This window comes from Rhincodon typus, chromosome 32 (genome assembly GCF_021869965.1).
Source record: "Rhincodon typus isolate 14 chromosome 32, sRhiTyp1.1, whole genome shotgun sequence".
In the NCBI taxonomy this organism is placed as follows: Eukaryota; Metazoa; Chordata; class Chondrichthyes; order Orectolobiformes; family Rhincodontidae; genus Rhincodon; species Rhincodon typus.
The window spans coordinates 14,624,539-14,647,449 of NC_063363.1; the positions used below are offsets into that span (position 1 = coordinate 14,624,539).

General features: G+C 37.7%; 1 protein-coding gene across 1 annotated transcript in view; it reads left to right on the forward strand.

Annotated features, from left to right (window-relative positions):
- The window catches only part of LOC109927318, a 103,517-nt gene that overhangs the window by 30,720 nt on the left and 49,886 nt on the right, over positions 1–22,911 (forward strand). Inside the window, exons 15-20 of the mRNA XM_048615367.1 lie at positions 225–411; positions 6,864–7,246; positions 9,824–9,938; positions 16,086–16,205; positions 18,313–18,393; positions 21,992–22,113. Coding sequence (XP_048471324.1) covers positions 225–411; positions 6,864–7,246; positions 9,824–9,938; positions 16,086–16,205; positions 18,313–18,393; positions 21,992–22,113 — 1,008 coding nt within the window. The remainder of the gene's footprint in view (positions 1–224; positions 412–6,863; positions 7,247–9,823; positions 9,939–16,085; positions 16,206–18,312; positions 18,394–21,991; positions 22,114–22,911) is intronic.

Consider the following 22,911-nt stretch of genomic DNA (forward strand, 5'->3'; position numbering starts at 1 on the left):
TGATGCTGCCTGGCCTGCTGTGTTCCTCCAGCTCCTCACTGTGTTATTTCTGACTCCAGCATAGGCAGTTCTTACTATCTCTGATGAATTTAAGCTGTTGGTTTTCCTCCAAGTTAGTGCTGAATAATTTTTCAGAAAAAAATTTTTATATGCTGTATGAATGTTGGACTTAAATTTGAACTGTTGTAAGTCTAATTTGGGGAAAAAAACATGTTTCTGTAAAGTTTGAAAGAGCAAAGCTGTGATTCTGAGAGTTCAACAGTTGAAGAGGTTGATGAGGAAGATGACGTATCGAGTGAAGATGACGACGATGTGATTCCTACAGTAGAATTTGTGGATACTTGGGTCAAAAATGCGAAGGATAACATGTACCCTGAAAAGGAGCAGAATCAGCAAGCTGTACATTTGGATGTAAGTACGCAGTGTATTCCTAAATACTATTTAATTTGAAGCACTTTTATTCCTCAAAAATCTACAAAGTTCTGTTCTACACAATTCTAAATTAAGTTAAGCAGTAACACCTGTTGATAAAATTTTAACTATTTTTATCGTAAGGCTAAGTTATTGTTAAACAAATTGGTAATTTTTCTCATTAAATAAAATATACTGTACTTTGACAAATCAAGATGTTTAAAAGTTGATACACCTGTAATTATTCTGTATTGTGGATGGAAGAGTGAATTAGAATTATTTCTGTGATAGTCCATCGCCCCCATTTGAATGTTGACTTTTTTTTTGTGGGTTTATGGAAGCCCATGTTCAAGTCCCACCTGCTCCAGAGGTGTGTCACACCATCTCTGAACAGGTTGCTTAGAAAATATGCAGAAGATAGGAAGCATTCTGAATCTTTTGCAGGGATATAAAAGATAATGCCATACACTTAACAGGATAAGTTTAATGTAACCACTTACTGCTCATAATCACCTTCATCCATCATCAGGAATCTGAAAGAAGTTGTCCTTTGTCTATAAGAATGTTGCTTAATTGGAATAGCATTTCCTATATCTACATCACGCATGTTCAGGTTAGTAATTCCCAGGTTATTCCCACAAATCTCCCCATGTAACTGTAATAACACTTTCAGGTCATTTTGATTTTCCTGTGGAAGGTAGCTCAATAATTTTTCCCAACCTTTGAGAACTTCCCCTTTGTCCAATTTATTTTGAGGAATGTTCAATTCAGAATCGCCTGAACTTGGTTCTTCACTCGTGTTATAACCAGTAACACGTTCTCCTTTAACTTTTTCTATCAAAATACCTTTTGAGCATATTCATATGACATATATTCTGAGAGATTTCTTTCTATATGATGTTCTTGATAAATAACTTAGATCTATCAACTTCCTTTCGATTTGATATGGCCCACTAAACATTATCTGTAAAGGTTCGCCTACCACTGGGAATAACTCTAACACTTTATCTCCATGAGCAACGTAACAAATTTTTCCTTTCTTGTCTGCTTCCTGTTTCATCATATTCTGTACTACTTTCAAATGCTGTCCAGCCAACTCACCTGCTCTGTTTAATCTCTCCCTAAGATTTGACATATAGTCCAAATATGTGGTCTCTGAACTCTGCCTCACCAATTTCTTGTTAACTAATTTCTGTGGTCCTCTCACTTCATGCTCAAAAACTAATTAAATTGGACTGAATTTGGTAGATTCATTGGATGTATTCCTAATTGCAAAAAGTATGAATGGAATTCCTTTATTCCAATCCTCTGGATAGTCTTGACTATAAACCTTCAACGTGGTCTTTAAAGTTTGATGCCACCGTTCTGATGCTGTCTACGATTCTGGATGGTACGCAGTGGGTTTGAAATGTGTTACTATCTATAACTTCCTCGAATAACTGATGTAAAAGTTTTACCCTTGATCTGATTGTATTTCTGTGTGTTGTCTGTATATAGTGAAAAAAAATTTGTGTAACTATTCTACAGTCCTTTTAACCATGATACAGTGTAATGGAATGGCCTCTGGAAATCTAGTAGACCATCTAGTATGGTCAACAAATACTGAAGCCCACTCTCTGTTTTGGGTAGCTGTCCTACACAATCAGTTGAGACACTTGTAAAAGTTCCGTCAAATTTGGGAAAGAGTACTAAGATTGCTGGTTTATCATTACCTGAGGTTTTCCAATTATCTGTCATTTATGACCAATCTAGCAAAAGTCAACCAAATCCTTGTGCAGTCCAGGCCAATAAAAATTTTTTTTTTGGCTTGAGTTTTCTTTATTCCCAAATGACGACCTGGTAATTTGTGCTACCCACAACCCCATCTTTCTGTAATCCACTGGTAATACAACTTGATGAACTTCTGCCCATTTTTCATCTGCCTGAATATGTGATGGTCTCCATTTTCCTCATCATGACTTCATTTTTAAGATAGAAGCATTCTGGGATACACGGATTCTTCTTTGTATGCTTTTTGATATGACTGCTTTAGTCTTTCATCTTTGTCACCTGTTCTTGCCAGTGATGGTCCAAAAATCAGTAATTCTTGATGTTGGAGAAAATGGTGCCATTTTGATCATGTCTGCTTCTTACAGCCTAATTTTAAGGAGAACAAGATGAAAAGCTTCAACTTCTTGTCTCCTTTTAGCAATGTTTAGGTTCTGTACAACCAAGCAATTATTAGTATTGATAATGAGCAAATCAGATCAAATTTGTTTGACAGTGAAGTTCCGATTTGCATCTTAGCATAATTTGAAAAGGTTTCTCCGAGTTGATGAGCTAGTATGTCGGCATTGAGACTTTTCCATATAACCAGAAGAATTTGAGTAAAGATGTTGAGGGAGACCTCAAATTGAGACTTACTGTAGTACTTATGCTGCGTAGCTGAAACTAAGTGCTGTTGCTTAACATTAGAAACAAATTCAGGTTCTATAATTAGGGAGCATGGAAGCTTTGGGATAAAAGTAGGTTTGCTGTAGATTGGTCATGGTTTCACTATTTAGGAAGACAAACCCGAATAAAGCCTCTAGTCCCTTTTTTAATTAATCCTTTCAAGGACATAGTGAATTCTTCTTTACCTCCTCACCACCCTTTCAGCATTCAAGTATCTCAGAAATGCTTGTTGTGTTTTCACCTTTACTACCTTACCTAGAACTCCTTAAGGTGACATTTTTTTTGGGAAGAACTTCCTGACTTCCATTACATATTTGATTTTTTACTATTATCTCTTTGTTCTATTGGCAGTTCGGTTTGAATCAGTTCATAATGTTAACCAATTAAATAGATTTAGAAGATCATTCACTTGTCATTTTCACCAATACCAGAATAGACTTTTCCTGAAACACCAGTCATTTCCCAGTAATGAAACAAATACCTTTTTAGGGTCAGTTTTGAGCCGCTTGAGGGCAGTAATATTGACAAAATAACAATTGATAATCCTATTTGTATTTGTGTATTTTATATACAAGGGAATTATACAAAGGTTCGTTTTTATGTTGTGGAGCTGGAGTAGGACAGCAGGCTCGGCAGCCTCTGATACTGCCTGGCCTGCTGTGTTCCTCCAGCTCCACACTATTATCTCTGACTCCAGCTTTGGCAGTTCTTACTATTTCTTAATTTTTATGTTTATTGCTTTTTATTATTTATTAACTCATGGGATGTGGATGTCACTGGTTGGCCAGCATTTATTGCCCGTTCCTAGCTGCCCTTGAGAAGGTTGTGGTGAGCTGCCTTTTTGAATCACTCCAGTCCACAAGCAGAGACAGTGACAGAGAGACTGCCTTGTTAGGACTGCATTACAATTGTTTTTACAAACATTAAGGGTAGGAACACAAGCAGGCCATTTGGCGCCTTGAGCTACCAATAAAATTATGGCAGATCTTTTTGTGCTTCAAATTCCACGTTCCCATCTACCCCCGATAATTTCTGAATCCCTTGCTCAGCAAGAATCTAACTGCTTTAATTATGTATGTGCGCGCTTCATTTATTCATCATTTAATTCCAATAATTCGAAAAACACGTGCTGCATTACATAAACTTGCAGAACTTGCTTCGGTCATGTGAATAAAAACTGAAAGAACTGCAGATGCTGTAAATCAGAAAGAAAAACAGAAGTTGCTGGAAAAGCTCAGCAGGCCTGGCAGCATCTGTGAAGAAAAATCAGAGTTTACGTTTCAGGTCCGGTATTCTTTCCTCGGACGTTTGTGAGGAAGGGTCACCAGACCCGAAACGTTAACTCTGATTTTTTTTTCCACAGATGCTGCCAGGTTTGCTGAGCTTTTCCAGTGACTTCTGTTTTTGTTCCAGTCATGTGAAGCTGCCTCCTGGAGTGCAAGGTCAGAAAATTTCTCTGTTTCAGTGCAAGATTACCGTTTCTCAGAAATTTAATTTACCTAAGCATGTAAATACTGTGGCTGCAAGACTATGTCCAAAGCTGGGAATTCTTTGGCAAATACACTGCCACCTGACTACCCAAAGCCTTTGCACTGTCTACAACGTTACCAATCTACAGGTTCTCCAGCTAGTTGTACCCCATCCTGATTTGGAACAATATTACAGTTTCACTGAATAAAATTCTGGAACTCATCTCAAATTTCCACTATGCATGCACCGACACCACATGAACTGCAGTGGTTCAAGAAGGTTGCCCAACACCACCACCTTGTCGAGGAAAATTGGACATGGACATTAATTGTTGAGATCGCCAGTAGCGAGATGTACCATGACCAAATAAGAAAAGAAAAGTAAAAGAAAAATACAAATTGAAGTAAACTAAACTGCTAATTGGTGCTTTACTGTACCATAATGTGTTGTTTTATTTAAGAGACATTTTTGAAATCTGATATCTGGCTCCATCTTCTGTATTTAGTTTGTCATTACAAGAAATTTTGCTGAAGGGCAACTGCATGCAACTGAGGTAGTACTTGTAGAGTTTTTCTCTCTCTTCCTTCTAATTACTAGATCATTACGTTAAGTCAAAATGATATGTTTCTGAGCGATACTCACTGGAGGGGTCACCAGTTTGTTCCCAACTCTCTGCTGATTTAGTCTTTGTTAGTCTTCGGCCAATAATACTTATTGTTGTATTGCAGTGACCTTTTGCAAATTAACCTTGAATCCATGTTGCATAAAATATCCTGTAAAGTGTTGCCAAATTTAGATCCATGTGTACAAAAAGGACCCAGAAATGACAGCATTTATTTTTCCAGAGATTCACCACTATATTCAACCTATTTTTGTTAGATCTTCACCAATATTATTGCTGTTTTTTCACATCATGGTCCATGCCTGTTATGATAATCACCAATGAGTGCACATGCCGCTGTGATAAGAGTCATTTCATTGCATAAAACTCCTGTCACTGCAGCATTCATGCTCATGGGCAATGTTTCAAGTAGTTAGCTTTATGCAGCCAGTCGTTGATCTGGAAGGTGCTGCTTGAGATCGTGGTGCAGGCAGATTCAGTTCCTGCCTTCAAAAGAGAATTAGATCATTATTTGAAGAGGAAAGGTTTCCAGGGTCTCAGGCTAAAGGGCTGTAGTGAGATTCAGCAAATTGCTTGGGCATCACGGGACAAATAGCTTCCTTCTGTGTCATAACTGGCAAGATGATAATATTACTGGACAATTAATGCAAAGGTTTAGGTTATTGCTCTGGGGACATGGGTTCAAATTCCATCATGGCAGCTGGTGGAATTTAAAAGCTCGTCTCAGTAATGGTGCCATGGAGTCAGCATCAAGTGTTGTAAAATCTCACTTCATTCATTAATATCCTTCTGGGAAGGAAATATGCTGTCCTTGCTTTGTCTGACCGACATGTGACTCTGGACTCTCAGCAATGTGGGTGGCTCTTTGTTGCCTTGTCAGAGGACTTGACAAGCCTGACAGTTCAAGGGGTATTAGAGATGGGCAATAAATGCTGGCCTGATCAGTGGTATCCATATCCCATGAAAGAATAAAGACAAAACTCAATTCTGTAATTCTCTTTTTACTTTCCAATAAAATGCTGACACTGAATACCTCCATATTTCTAGTTTGTTTCATAAACTAATCTTTGCAAATGTGGAAAATATAGCTTTTCCAAAAGAAAAATCTATGCAGTTGGTCCTTCTGGTTGGTATGCACTGCAAAGCCTGAGAGATCTCAACCATCAAATTTCAGCGTATTTAGAAGCTACAGCTGTTCTTTTCAGTTGCCCAAGGCCAAGAAGTAGATATATTCCTGAGTATTTCTGCTGAATCCTGTGAAAAGTGCACTGATATCCCTAGGTGTAGGGTTAAGTCATAGAAGTTGACTCCCCAGAAGGACAGGTGCAACTGATACAAAGGAACACTGTCATCTCTTAAGTTTCCTCATTTGGGCATTAAAAAAAAATGTTCCACCATTGCCAGTGGTCATTTCCTGGAACTGCCTCTCAAACAATATTTTTGAAGCAGGATAGGTCAAAGAGATCCATGAAGACCACCACAGGTAAACACAAATGGACAATAAATATTGGCCTTGTCAGCCATGCCTTTAACCCCATCGTACCAAAAATAAAATTGTGATGTTATTTACAGTGCAGGCTCATTGTTTAAATTGTTTTAAAATGGCATGTTTATGCTATTAAAGCTATATAACAGCTTGAATAATTGTCTTTTCGACAGAGCAGTGAAGGAAAATGATGGTTTTACTTTGGTGGAAAAAGTCTTTTCACTATTTTTGTTCTAGCAAAGAACCACATGGTACGGTAAGCCAAATGGCCTCCCCTTGGAAACTTCTTAAAATTCTATTTCAGATGTAGATTAGGTGAAGGTAATTAACTTGTTACCTTATCTTTGATTTGAATTCACTTGTTAGATTACATATTTAAAAGCACCTTTCTAAATTGCATTTTGACTTTTTTTTTACTGCTTTTGACTTTTTTTTTTACAGATTCCTTTTTTGTCATTGGACTTCAAAGCTAGCAGTTCTGACTCTGAAAATGACAGTGAAGCCAAGTTAAATCAAAGGCATGAATCAAAGATGTCACCTGAGTGTGATCATTCTGATTCCGAGTCAAAGTCCAGTTTGAAACAAAATCAGTGTAATTCTTTGGAACCTGGAAAGCTAGAAAAAATAGCAGATATATTTGTAACCAAAACTCTACCCGTTCCTTCCGAGGATCTTGGAGAAGTGACATTCCTACTTCCTGTAAAAGGTGCATGCTTTTCCTCTGTGGATCATGAAACAGTTGTGTCATCACCACCAATGAATCCTAAAAAGGACATGTCCCCACTCTCGTTATTCTCAGTAGCACACCGACCGTCTTATGAAAGGTAAGGTATTCAATTTGACTGTTTTGTAAGAATCACATAAGTTGCCGTGTGCTTAGTTTTAATTTGTATGAAGCTCGTTTTCGCTGATCAGAAAACTGCTGCCAAAAGATTTTGCGTGCTTTACTAAATTTTCAGCAGTCTTTGTATGGAGTTCCTCCATCAGATGTGGAGGTGGTTAAACTAGCTTAAGGCCTTAAGGTTCACATCCCATGCCACACAACCAAACCCCGAGAGAATACAGAGATTGGAAGGATAAATCTAAATCACTTTTGGGCCTTGTCATCAACATCTAGGTTGTTTGTGGGCACTAGTTTGGTTTGCTGATGTAGATCCTGCTTGCTTGTGACTTGTCAGTTTCAGAGTACATGGAGAGGAGTATTCTGGAAATGGTGGTCAGACAGTGGTTGTACTTATTTCATACAGCCAGAAGGTGCTGTCCAACTCATTCCAACTCTGAAGAAAGGAAAGCATTTCTGACGTTTTGGAACCTTTTTTGAATGGCGAGCAGAACCACGGGTGAGGCAGTTCAAGACCAGCATGTATGAGTTGATGTTTCATATCACACCTGACAGCTAGATGTAATCAATGTACTGGATTGTGTCCGAAATTGGCACGGGAACATGCCCCAACTCAACTTAGCAGTAGCTTGTGAAGATGCTGCCACTGCGTTATGGATTGAATATAGCAGCTATTATTAATTTCGCACTGCTGTGTACCTAACAATAATGGAAACAAATATCACTCAACTTCACAAAATGTTTTGGAGATTTTCACTTATTGCAATCATTTCCATAGTCTTCTGATTTTCTTCTGTAAATGGTGTCATCTGAAACTATGTAGAATGATCCGTGCGTCTCTAAATAATCTATATTTTGACACTGCTTGCCATTCTTATAGCTTTAATTACTATTGGATAGTTACTGCAAACTTCTTTTGACCGGCACCTGTGGGACCAGGAGTGCACCGGTTGATCAGATATTCTGCTTGATCAAGAAGTCCACATATCAATGTAAAAACACGCAGCAATACAAATGTAATGCACGAGATATACACATCACTGTTATAGTTTATTTACAGCATAAATCACTTAAATAATAATGGAACTTTGCCTTAAATAAATCTTACTGGCAGATAGCCTTCTCACTCGCAGCCTCAACTGACTAATCAGGCATTGCGGAAATCATGATAATACAGTAAACTTCTGGTATTTGGGATATATAATTTTTGCTGGTTTATCGAGAGTACTGTTTTATAAGGAGCCAGTTAAAACAAAGTTTGCTGTATTGAAATTCATTATTATTGTTACTTGTAACTGCAAGTTTTTCCTGCAAGTATTTGTTTGGTGATAAGTAATTTTTTGACCTCATCTTCATTGTTTTTTAATTGAAACAAATTAGTTTTTCTATCCTACTTTCTATGCTAAGCATAGTTTCATGAATTGTATTTAAATTCACATGCTCACAAATTTAACATCTGGCATTTGGTAGAGTAGAAGTTGAGTATTGCTGGAGAATGACAATATAGTCTGTGTATTTTAAATTCTAATCAGGGCAGTTCACAAGAGTGTGAAAGTTAAGTTTGTATTATGAGAAAAGAGTGTGTTTAGTAGTTGATAAATGGACTATGATTAATAGAGGTGCTGCCATGAGGCATGCACCAGTTAGTTATTGATTGACTGCTCAGCTTCATTTAAATTTTATATCCAGCAGGTTGACTGACTGTTCAAGGTATTGCCCTGAGAAATGAACCAAAGAATGGCTGTCACCTATTTCATTGAGCTGGAAAATGCACAGTGTGTGTACATGCTTTAAGATAAATTACTTTCTCTTAAGGGGTCTTGAATCTGTGGAATTCCTGACCTCTGACTGTAAGACACCTGAGTGTGGTGGATGCTGGGTCATTGAGTAAATTTGAGGAGATTGACAGATTTTCAGTTTGTAAAAGGTTGAAGGGCTACGCAAAGCGGGCAGAAAAGTGGAGTTAAGATAGAGATGAGATGAGCTATGATTGTACCAGATGGTGGATTAGGCTTAAGGGGCTGAAATGTCTACTGCTGCTCCTAGTTCTAATGTTTTTGTATAAAACAAAGAACTGTGGATGCTGGAAATCTGAACTGAAAACAGAAATTATAGGAGAAACTCAGCAGGCCTGACAGCATCTGTGGAGAGGAAGCAAAGTTAATGTTAAAAAAAACTTTGCTTTCTCTCCACTGATGCTGAGTTTCTTCAGCGGCTTTCATTCTTTGTTCTTTCTGTACGAAGAATAGGGCCGTGTACATGACATTTAAAATGGTTGCAATTTTAAAAATGACTGCTAGAAATTTATATACTTAAGTTCAGTAATTTTGATTTTCCATAAAAGACAAAGACCGCATGTTCATCTCATTTCCATATATCAATTTAAAATTAACATCTGGAAACAAGATCACCTTGCTGCCAAATCATAAGGTTTTCAAAATAAACAGCTGTGATGTTTTGAAAATGTTTCCTTCCAAAAAGTTGTAAGTCTTTCATTCGTGATTTAAGTATAATTCATTTTGGCTTGAAACAGAAATGCTCGTTACATTTTGTTTTGCAGTGATTTAGTGTCTGAGGAAATGGAAGAAACTAGCAGCGAGAACAAGCAGCATATGTTGTGCGTTCCCAAGGAAGTACAGCAGGAACAGCACAGCAAACTGGAAATGAGCTCCGAGGTAAGAACAGTTCTAAAAAAAAAAAAAAAAAAAAAATTTTGCGCAAGAATGAGAGAAAATCTGCTGCCTGTGTCCTATCCTGCTTAAACGTCATGCTTGTCCTCAATAGCATTAGCTCCTCGTCCCCCAGCACTTTGCATAAAACCTTCATCCTCATGTTTGATGCGCTTAATGTTCTATTCCCATGTCTGTTTCAACTTTCGTGTCTAAATGTATGAATTGAGCTAAAATGCTAAAAAGAAACAAAGTATTTGGTGGGTTGTAAGGTGGAGAATGTCATGATGAAAGGGGGAAAATAAAGCCATCAAAGGATTTAAAGACGAAGATGATAACTTAAAATGTGAGGTGTTGTGGGGACTGATAGCTGATGTGGGACTGTAGGAACAGGCAGGTGAGTAAGCAGGATATAATACTTGAGACAAGTTCTTAACTGGAGAACCAGATTCACCAAAACTAACCAGGGAATGTGTAGAATGCAAGCCTGTGCAATCCATCTGATCCTGTTTTTCTCTCTCTCCTTTGAATTTTTAAACCCAAGCTTGATCACGAGCCATTCAGCCAGCAATCAGTAACCAAACTTCCCTGCTTGTGCAAGCCCAGTGAGGCTTGTAGCTGCAGCACTGGCCTCAAGTTTACTGTCCATGTCTCTCACTCAATTTCATGTTGAAGAAAACTATTATATATATTTCATTGCATAAATAATTATTGTACAGAACAGAAGCTTATGTTGAATTATAACGGATTGAAGTTATTATTGTAATAGGAGAGTGAGTCTCAGGAGCCAAACAAGGTTGAGAATTACTGAATTAGCAGAATTTTTTTGCTCCCGATTATGGTCCAGCAAATCTTACATCTGTCTGAATATAGGGAAGGGGATAGAATCCTACTTGGCTTTGAGAATCTCACTGCCAAGGCTTGCACTTGGAGTACAGTGCTGGAAGACTGCTAACCATTTAGTAATAGTGCAGAGTAAGTGTGTGTCTTTTGCATTGAAAAATGAATGCAAAAATCACAAATTGAAGAATTGAGGAAAAAAATATAACTGCACAGTCCTATACAAGTTTTTTGTCTAAAAACAGCTGTAAATTTTCAGCATTTATTATTAGTAGCTCTGGAGTTTAAAAGACCATAAGATGTAGGATCAGAAGTAGGCCATTTGCTACCCTCCGAGAAGAAATTCCTCCTTATTTCTGTCTGAAATCACTGGCCTCCCACTCTAAAATTATGCTGTCTGGTCCTAGATTCCCCACATTTAATCTGTCAAGTCCCTAACAGTGTGTGCTTTAGGAAGGCCACCTCTCATTCGTCGAAACTCCAATGATGCCCAACCCACTCATGATTTTCTCATAAGAAAATCCCTCCATACCTGGAATCAACCAAGTGGACCTTCTCTGGACTGCCTCAAATGCCAGTTTATCTTTCCTTGGTGGACCGAATCTGTTCACAGTATTCTAGATGTGGTCTGAGTGCCTTGTATAGTTTTGGCAAGATTTGCCTGTTATACTCAGTTTACTATGAAATAGAGGTAACATTTAATTTAACTTAATCAGTTCTGAGAAAGGGTCACTGGACCCGAAACGTTAACTCTGTTTTTTTCTTCACAGATGCTGCCAGACCTGCTGAGATTTTCCAGCAACTTGATTTACAGCATTTGCAGTTCTTTCATTTTTTTTAACATTTAATTTGTCTTCCCTACCACCCCACTGAACTTGGAGGCTTGTGATTTGTTCATAAGGGTCCTGAATCCCAATGTGCCGCAGCTTTCTGTAGTCTTTCAACATTTAAATAATGTCCAGCTCATCTGTTCTTCCTGCCAAAGTTATATTCTATCTGCTAAGTTTATGCCCACGCATTTAATTGTCTATATCCCTGTGTGATCCTCACTACTTGCCGTCTCCCTTATTTCTACCCAAGAACAAGGAGAGGGATCTTATAGAAATATATAAATAGTTAGGATAGAAGCAGGGAGGTTGTTTCTACTCACGGGTGAAACTAGAACTAGGGGGCATATCCTCAAAATGGGGGGCAGCAGATTTAGAACTGAGTTGAACAGGAAGTTCTTCACCCAAAGGGTTTTGAATCTGTGGAATTCCCTGCCCAGTGATGCAATTGAGGCTATCTCATTGATCGTTTTTAAGACCAGGATGGATTTTTGAACAGGAAAGGAATTAAAATTTGCAGTGAGCAGGCGGGTAAGTGGAGCTGAGTTCATGCAAAGATCAGCTGTGATCTTATTGAATGATGGAGCAGGCTCGATGGCCTACTCCTCTTGTTTCTTATGTTCTTAATCCTCTTTGTTACTTCCTAAAAAAAAAAAATTCAATCAAGTTTGTGAGACATAGTTTCTTTCGCACAAAGCCATACTGACTATCCCTAATCATTCCTTGCCTTTCCAAATGCATGTGAATCCTACCCACCACTGATGTCAGATTCTCAAACTCACTGAATTTGCCTTTGCCAAGAGTGTGGTTATGGGATTTTACTATCTTGGAACTAATCATAGAATCCCTTTAGTGTGGAAACGGGGCATTCGGCTCAACGAATCCAGACCTGCCCCTCTGAACACCATGCCACCCAGACCCACCCCTTTATCATATCCCAGTAACCCTGCATTTCCTTTGGCTAATCCACCTGGGCAATTTAGCATGCCAAATCCACTTAACCTGCACATCTTTGGACTGTGGGAGGAAACCGGATCACCTGGAGGAAACCCACTCAAACGCAGGGAGAATGTGCAAACTCCACAGTCAGTTCACCTGAGGCTGGAATCGAACCCAGGTTCCTGGCGCTGTGAGGAGCAGTGTTAACCACTGCACCATCGTGCTGCGTTAATTGGTTAAGTTAATTAGTAGTTAATACATATAATATTTTGTTAAGAATTTTGATAGTTAAGCCTATTCTTTTATTTTTATTTTATCTGTATTTTAATTAAAGTGTATGAATAAGTGTGTTTTGTTTTAAGCCTGGTAGTTTGACCAATTGAGTTGCACCCGGAACACAACTTACACTTGGTCTAGATCTTAGTTTTTCTTAATTTAAAGCTATCTTCTTAATATATTTTTTTGGGGGGTTCAGTGTGGTCTGTAACAAATTGTACTTGTGCCTTTATATTAGTAGTTTTTAAATTATATTAGCATGGTCCACTGATAAAAGGATGTATTCAACTGCTCTGCCATTTCCTGGTTCTCCATTATTATTTCTCCACTCAGTGTCTTAGGAGTCTATGATCACTCTGGCCTCTTTCTTATCCTTTTAATATATCTAAAGCTGAAGAATGGTCCTGACCCGAAACTCAGCTGTCCTACTCCTCTGATGCTGCCTGGCCTGCTGTGTTCCTCCAGCTCCATACTGTGTTGTCTCTAAAGCTCTTCCTGTCTGTTTTGTTACTTGCTAGTTTATTTTCTTTCATTTGGTCATCATTTGTTGGCTTTTAAAACTTTCCCAATCCTCTAGATCTTTGCTGCATTGCATTTTTTTCTTTTTATCTGATACTACCCTTAACTTCCTTGCTTAAGCATCATTGGCTCATCCCTTTTCTAGGATCCTTTGTTCCTTACTGGAATATGTCTTTGTTGTGAGTCATGAACTTTTCTCTTAAACATCTGAAATTGTTCCTGAACCACATTTACTGCTAAACTACTTTCCAGTTCATTCCAACCAACTATGCACTCATTCCTTTGTAATACCCTTATTTGTAATAACCCTTATTTAAGTTAAGCACAGTTATTTCCAACCCAAGAATCTCACTCTTAAACTGAATGCTGAATTCTACTGTGTTATGGTCATTATTTTCTCATTTCTTTAAACCTGCCTCATTACACATTACCTGATGCAAAATAGTCTGATCCCTGGTTGAATCCACAGTATGATTTAGGAAACTGGTCCAAATACGCTGACTTTTCCTTGTGGCTGCTTCTGTGCATATGATTTTCCCAATCAATGTGAAGATTAAAGTTACCCATGATCAATGTACTGCCTTTTTTCACACGCTCTCGTTATCTCCTGAGTTATTCTCTGTACTACAAAACTGCTACTTTTGGGTGGCCTATACAATATTTCCACTATTGTCGCCTTCCCTTTGTTATTTCTTACCTCGACCAATGTGGATTCTACATTTTCCAATCCAAGATCATTTTTTGCTATTGTACTTTTTTTCATTCTATTAACAAAGCAACCCACTGCATTAACCTTCTTGACTGTGCCTTTTGAAATGTCAACACCTTGAATATTTAGTTCCTAGCTTTGATCTCCTTGTGACCATGTCTCCGTAATAGCTATGAGATTCTTCCTAATCATCTATTTTGGACCATTAATTTATTTATTTTGTTCCGAATATTTCAGGCACTTAACTAAAGAGCCATTTTTTCTTGCCATTTTTTTCCCTCTTTTACTTGCTGCTTTTTAAAGATATGTTTGCACACTCTGACCCTTCCCCCTCCTCCTCTGGGTGTCATTACAGAAACAGCTGCCTTTGCAATGCTGCCATTTCCAGCATTCTCTCTGATTTTCTTTCCAACTGCATGGTCCTTTGAGATCTATGCATGGCAGCGACTTCGGAACTGAAGTGCATGCCACGATTGCACCAATGCTGATTGTCATGCATGGAACCTTGAAACAGCTGCGCCCGTGCACAGCTTAGAGGGAACACTGGCCATATCTTTGTACTGTATAAGCTTGTATGTCCCCTCTCTAGAATCATGCCAATCCCTGTCTCTAATTTGTTTCAGTCACCCTCAATTAACTAGTTCTGCGATTTGCCAGGACACTAGTCACAGCATAGTGCAAGTGAAACCTGTCACATAGGAGTATCTCCCTTCTTACCCCAATACTGATCCCAGTGCCCCGTGACTTGAAATCTTTCCTCTTTGAGACATGCATTTAATGAACAGAACTGCTGGCTCTTTTGTAGGAATAATTAACACGTTTGGAAAGTAATTATCGATGGCAAGTATTTCAGATAAATCCAATAAGAGAATATGTTTAAATTTAAATTAATTGACTTCAAATGCAATAAGAAAGCTTAGTTTACTTACCACTGAGAATTTTAATCAGATGCATAAGCTTCACAATTTATCTGTGCAATGTATTCTGTTTGATGAGAATCTTTATTGGGATGGAAATTATATTTATAAATGGATCTCCACCTACACACTTGACATTATTCCTAGAAGTAGACACGCAAGTTCACAAAAATGGTAATTGGAGAGATTTCTGGATGAAGTTTGCAATGTTGCCAATTATTTTTCCCCTCTTCCTGCAGGGAAATTGATATTCTGACATAGCCATTGAAAAATTTCCAATAACAGTTGTATGCAATTAGCTTCCCAGAAAATAAGCTTACAGTGAACTTACATTTTTAAGTGCTTTTTATGACTGATATACATGTAATTATTTGTTTAAAAATGGTAAGATTAGGAGTTCCTCACAAACTTTAGGAAGAACACTGCTGACCTGATTGGCAACTGCTTGAGACTAATCTGTAAGGAATTCCTTGATCGCAAATGGAAGCATTGTTGGCAGGCGTGCAAGAATCATCATCTAATGCTGTAACCCAATCTGTATGCAACTGCAATCCCCTAGAGAGAGGTGGTTATGATAGTCATTCCAGTAGTGGGATGATTGGAAAACCTCTAAATACCCCTTGTCTGCTTCATCTAGTAGATGTACCTCAGAGTGGGGTTCCTAACTTTAAACACTTAAGAAATTATCTTGGAAAATCGCTTCTGTAAAAGACTTTTAAATTAATGATTTTTTTCCTTTAGTGGATCTAATTTTGATTCTATGAAGTGATTTAAATACAGTATTTTACATCAATTTGGCTTTTTCAGTAAAATCACATTTCACTTTTAATGCGAAAATTGTTCGAAAAATTACAAGTTTTCTAAAAATGGTCTGTTATAAAAGTCTGACTTATAACTTTATTTACAGTGTTTAATGCTATAGAGTTAAATGCATTCAAAGTTCATCTGTTTCAATGTATTTGTCATTAAAAAAAGTTTTGCTTTTGCCTTCACTTATGATCTGATAGCAGTATTCGTAAAATAAAATAATTTTCATGAAGGCAAAATGAGAAATAATTAGATTCATTATGAGGGCAAATCTGTTTTTCAATCAGTTTGTTATTGATCAGTTGATTTTGTGTTGCAGGTAGAAGAAAGATTGCTAAAATGCAAACTTAAAGAAGCTTCTCAGGCACTGATGGCATCTCATTTTAGAAATGCCCAGGAGAACTACTTGAATGCCCTGAAACTCATAAAAGAAAAGAAAGTAAGTTTGAGAACTTAAAATGCTACAAACTTTAATGTTATGAAATATTTCTTGTTGGGCCACTGCAGTCCCGCAGCCTGGAATATTTTGCTGCATAGCTCTTGTTTGCAGTTTGACTTTTAACTTTCATTAACTGATGAGGGGGAAAAAAAATCTGGTGAAAAATATTAACTTTATTTAAAGCATTTGTCTTCCATTCCGTCCCATGCAACTGATGTATGGCAAACACATGGCTGATGCACTATAAGATGGATAAATGTAAGTTTTTACGTTGCTCTGGGAAAAACAGAAAGGCAGTGTATTATTTAAGTGGTGATGTGTTGGGAATGTGGATGTATAAAGGGATCTGGGTGTTCTTGTGCACCAGTCTATGAAAGTAAAGAGGCGCAACAAGCAAATATACAAAATTCTAATGGTGCTCAACAGACTAGATGCAGGTAGTTGGTTGAGGAGTCTAGACCTAGGGTTCACAGTCTCAGGAAATGGGTAAGCCATGTAGGACTGAGATGAGGAAACATTTCTTAAATGAACGTAAAGGTGGTTAACCAATTCGCAACCACAAGGCTGTGGAGGCTGGGTCAGCAAGTATATATAAGACAGAGATTGATGCTTTTGATGCTAAAGGCATCAAGTGGTACGGAGAGAAAGCAGGAATATGATGTTGTCGTAGAGGATCAGTCATGATGATTGGGCCAAATGCCCTAATCTTGCTCCTAGTTTCTGTGTTTCTATTTTAAAAAATGCCAAGAACCTATAAAATTGCACGTTTCTTGAGAAACAAAACCAAAATTAGTAGATAAATAGCAGCTGTTTACATAATCTTGAGATGGTAAACACATTTATCACCTTTCAACTGCTTAAACAAAGGACCTAGACTAAATAGGAAGTCTTCATGTGTGTAAAATTTATTAAGAAGTACCATGTAATTTCTCTGACCAAGTTCACTTTGCTACTGAATGTAAACTTTTCTTGGGTTTATTTTGTTGTATTAGAGCAACTGTATCCTGTATTATTAAAATATTAAAAATTAAACTCACTTGACCTAACATTTGTACGTTAACTTATGGTTTGTGATTTCAAAACTTATCACATCCTTTCATGTCGGTGATCTGTCTTCAAACCCAGTTGAAGTTCAATCCCACTATGTATCCAGTTGTTTGACTTGTACTTTAGATCGGTGTGCATGTTTCTAATATTTACGTTGTTGAAACTGGCCCATACTTTGTGGTTTTTAAAAATAATCCATTTATGTGTAAAGTCTAGTTTTCAGTCTAGACTATCACTTCGACCAGGAAATTGTTTTCACTCAATTTTTTTCAATTTCCTTCTGTGAATACTTGCTAGGAAGCAGTCTCTGCTAAACATATGTCTGAAATCTTAATATTTGTAAAGAGTTTTTCCCCCAACAGAATCTTAAATTGAAGAGGACTTAATTGTGAAATGAATCGTAAAATTATATTCAAATGTTTTCTAACTTTATTGCACCAGGACGTTGTGTGTGTGATTATATGCTTGTGTTAATTCTGATAGTTAAAATTTGATCATCAAGGTTTATTGGATGGGAGCAGCAGAGCTTTTGTTGGGAAACTTCAGTGGTAAACACCATAGAAATGGTCTAAAGAGTGCGGAGCCTAAGAATTTAGATAGCAGAGTTAAAATCCACTTCTCCCCCATGAGCTTCTCAGGGACCAATGGAATCGTAAGCAATGACAATCATTAACATGCTAACTGAATAAGTATGTATTTTCTGAGGATGGTAATCTCACACACATTGCCAGTCCCATTTCCCATGATGAAAGATTCCAGTCAACACTCCTTTTAGAAATATGCCGTGGCTCTTGTATTCTGCGACGTCCCTCATGGTGAAAGATTGTCTGGGTAGGGCAAATTGTGATTCCTTTCTCACAGCAGTCAGTCACAGGCAACCACTTTGACACCTGGTTGTGATCAAGATAATGTTCTTTGGGAAGCGTTACAATTCATTGTGCTGCACCGCATGTTTAACTGAATAAGTTGTATTTGTGTTTCTCATATTCCATATTTAACTGCAGCTATTGGTAAATGCCATACTGCATATTGGTTATTTACAGCCAATTTTCTGTTACAGGTGTACAACTTGACTACCATGGAGTACATTCTTATCGAGTATGCGTGTGGACTGTCATATCTGGGAAACAATTTAATTCAGGTATTTTTATTAAGCTCCGTTTTTAAAAAAAAAACTAACTTCTTGATGGCCTAGGGCATAATACGGGTTTCTGTCCAACATTGAAGTGTACAGCTTGGTGAGTCTCAAGATTTGATTCCTGGTTTGTTTTATCTTTGTATCATTTTTGCTGATGTTAGGTGTGAAAGGAATTTGGCGTTGTTGCAATGCTTTCCACAGTTTAAAGGCTGATTGAAAGACATGCCCCAGTTCTCTCGTGGAGAATGGCCACTTGGATATGGTAACGCAGTCAGCGCAGTCCCAAAAAATCTATTAACATTGGCCCCGATGCATTGGCAAACATTAGCTTGTTCAGTGATGACCATTTAAAGGAAAAATTACGCAATAGTGCTGTTCTGATGGATCACGGATTTTAAGCAATTTTTAGCAAGCATACATGCAGGAGAATTTGATAATCTATACTAAGTTAGATGGCGTTGACTTGTTTAAACATCAAAAGTCCAATGCAGGCCATTCAGCCCAACAAATCCATCTTGGTGTTTATGCTGCACACAAGCTTCCTCATAGCCCTGTTCATCTAACCTTATCAACGTTGCCATCTATTCCTTTGTCTCTGATGTGTTTTATCTAGTTTTTCTCTGAATGCATCTGTGCTACAGTAACATTTGTGTTATCCAGTGCTACGTTAATGGGAATCCTTGATATTGTTTCCAGATATCACTCTTACTATGTTAAATACTGATGATATCAGTCTGCACAGATTGCAAAAGAAGCATCTGGAGGTTGAATTAATTTTCCCTCTATCTGCAGTAAAAAGAAATAAAGGTGGAGAGGTTCCAAGCCTCTGCACGTTGTCATATATGTCAAGGCATGTTTTTTATTGATTCGTGTGAACTGCAATGAGTTAACTGGTACATTTGATTTGCTGACACCATCCAATTCCACCCTGTGCAAGATAGCACAAATTTTCCTGTATTTGCCTCCTCATGGTAGTGAGCTCCATATTTATCTTTAATAGAACAGTAAGCGTGAGGCTTAACTGATTGAAAGATGTCTACAAGCTTTTGGAGGTAAGAAAATCCTCATATGATCATCAACTACCAACGACAGTTGGAATTGGGTATATTGAGTTAGGATAGGACTGTGTTCGCCTGTGATGTTATGTGATGAAATAGTGTGAGAGGACCCTTGAAATTTACACACAACAAATGTAGGTTTAGGTGAGAGACTGTTGATTGCTCATCAGGGGCGAAAAGAATCTGAGCTGTACCTTTTAAATTTACATCTTATATTTATTTCTGAACTCTGAATAACAATGAACTTCTCCGAAGGAAGTAAAATCTCTCACATTTTGTGTTCCATCTGTGCTGTGACTTATTTAAACAAACCAATCCTATTTCAAAAACAAAAAGGGAAACATTGTAAATGCTAGAGATCGGAAATAAAATCAGAATTTTCTGGAGAAATTCAGCAAGTTTGGAAGCATCTGTGAAGAGAGAAGCAGATGTGCAGGTTAGGTGGGTTGGCAATGCTAAATCGCCCAGAAGTGTCCAGGGGTGTGCAAGCAGGTGGATTAGCTATTGGAAATGCAGAAATAGGGGTAGGGGTTGGGGTCTGTGTGTGCTACTGTTTGGAGGGTCGGTGTGGACTGGATGAGCCAAATGGCCTGCTTCCACATTGGGATTCTACGAAATACCACAAGATGTTTTAAGAAATAACTTGTGAAAATCATATTATGATATCTGTTAGAGATGAATAATCTGTATACTATCAGTTGCCAAACAGGATTATTGATTTAGATTTTTAATTCTTTTTGCCCATCATAGGAGATTATATAGCTTTGTGTGGTGTGCCAGTCTTGATCGATGGACCAGTGTGTCTTTTTACCACCTGTCATCTTCAGAGGTTCTTAGAGGTCTATACTGAGTTTGCTGCAGCCAGCTGATGCCGTTGTAAGGCATTAACATTGGTTTGAGCTCTCTGATTTATTTGTGGGACAAGTATTAGTTTGAGTTCTTGCTTCTAGACGTTGACTGTTCTAGAGCTCTACCCATGGTTTAATAATCTGTTGATGCTCACTGTCAAACCTCGCATTAACAATGACTATTTGGCTGTGTACTCACTAGAGTTTAGTAGAATGAGAAGTAAGCTCATTGAAGCTTACAAAATTCTTACAGGATTTGCAGAGTAGATGCAGGAAAGATGTTTCCCCTGTCGAGAGTCAGGAAACAGTCTCAAAGTAAGTGGTCTGAAATGAGGAGGAATTTTTCACTCGGTGGCAAATCTTTGCATCTTTCTGCCTCAGACGGCTGTCTGTGGAAGCTCAGTCATTGAGAACATTAAAGATTGATACATTTCTTGACTGTAAAGATACAAAAGGATAGGGACAATGAGGCATTAATGTTAAGGTAGGTGATCAGTTGTCTTCTAGTTGAAGGTGGAGTAGGCTCAAGTGCCAAGTGGTCGACTGCTCCCATTTCTCATGATTTTATGTGCAGTGTTCCATTGGATGTCTGGGACTAATTGAACAGCAGCAATATGTCAATGTCTGAACAAGAGAATAGGGTGGAGAAATTGGTCAGGAAAAGCAAGTTCTGAAAACAGTTCTGGGCAGTGTTGTATTTTGGTTCTTTGGAAGAAAGCACGTTAATTTTTTGTTGAGAAAACTGATAACAAAGACCAAACCAAAATTTCATCTGGACTATCTTAAATTCTGATTGCAATTAGAGCAGTTCCACAACCGCTGGTATAAAACTGACTTAATGTAGCGTTGATAATTTCATGGTAAGTATTACAGATTATGGCTTCAGTTCTAGGTTTTTAAAATTAATTATGTTTTACTTTCATTTGCTGCAGTGATGGGATTTTAACACTTGTCTTCAGAGCATTAGGCTGGGCCTTTGGATTACTAGTGCACTGACATTACTATTATGTCATCATCTCCCATTAAAACATTGTAGAATGTAGAGTAAAAATGAGATTTCTCATTCCAGGAATTGTATGTTGCGTTACTCAGAATTGCAATTGATCTTCAAGGGTTTAATGTGTTTTCAATCAATAACAAAATTCACTTGCCATCACCTAACTTCATAAGTGACATCTTGAAAATCTTTCCCGAGGCAGAGAGGTGAATTTCAGTATTTTGGTTAATATTTAAGAGAGTAATTGCATTGTCTCGTTTTGTAAGAACATTTTGTGTTTCTTTTTATTTAAGCTGTAAATCATAAAGAAACTCTTAAAACATTTTTGAAATTGAGAATTCAAACAGTAATTGAAGGATTACTGGATTGAATTTTTAGTCAACTAAGAGTCATAGCTCAGACTTTTCTCTGTGGGTGACTCCTACTAAAGGTTCCTGTCTCATTTCCATTATGAATCACTGGAAGAAAAGAGTTCTACTTGCCAGCTGTGACAAGATGTGTAGCCTGAACAATTCTATTGTCAGGTGAATGAAATCCATTATTAAAATTAAAATATTGGCTAACAATATACTGTCAGTTTTTTCAAAGGTTGCAATTGAAAGGTTGCAGATAAACATTTAGTCATTCAGCATTAGAGTATATTGTATGAAGATGAAGGGAAGACCTGTGAAGTATTCTGAAATTTATTGTCTTCATAGAATATTCTGGAGGCTGAGCAACACTTTATGAAAATTCTTGAAGAGTTCAAGGAGGAAGATTCACGTCATTTCAACTGCCTCTCGTATTATGGTCTCAGTCGAGTCTACCTCAAATGGAATAGGTAGTATAGTTGTAAATGCTTTCATTGTGAAACTTATACATCAGTTGTGAGCATAGTATTGGTAAATGCCATGTTAATGAGATATTTATAATACACTGCAGATCTTTCATGACAGATGCATAATTAGTACTTTTGAGACTTAGTCAATCATTTTCCATTGCATTAGTGTGAGTTTATCCTTTCTAAGAACTAAACTGATTACTTTTTAGTGATGAATGCATTTTAAAATTGATTTTAGGGCAGAATAAAATATTTTCAAGAGAGTCAAATATTGTCACAAGCACTTATTCTCATCTGATATATGTATAAAAAACCACATTTGGTTTCAAATGCTTGAAGGATCACAGCTACAGTGTTGTTGTTGAGCATCAGAGAGTGTTAATAGAATACTATAAGTTAGCATACCTTATATCACCATAAAGAGCACAAGGAATGAGGGGGAGCTTGGTGTCAGCAGTACTCGTGTTGAACCTGATGTGTTTCAGATAATGTCAGTAAGGGACAGTGTGTTGATGGGAAATGGAAGGGACCAGGAATAGATCCCAGAGTAACTGTGCTGCAGTGGTATTATAACCCTCGCAGATTTCTCATTATTTTTAGTTTCCTTTTATCAATTTTGCGAGCTGGCAATGACCTGTGGACTTGGTGACAGCTTGTTTGGTGCAAGGAAAAGAACATCCTAAACTAGCTTTGATTTATGTGAGATAACAAGGTGTAGAGCTGGATGAACACAGCAGGCCAAGCAGCATCAGAGGAGCAGGAAGGCTGACGTTTCGGGCCTAGACCCTTCTTCAGAAA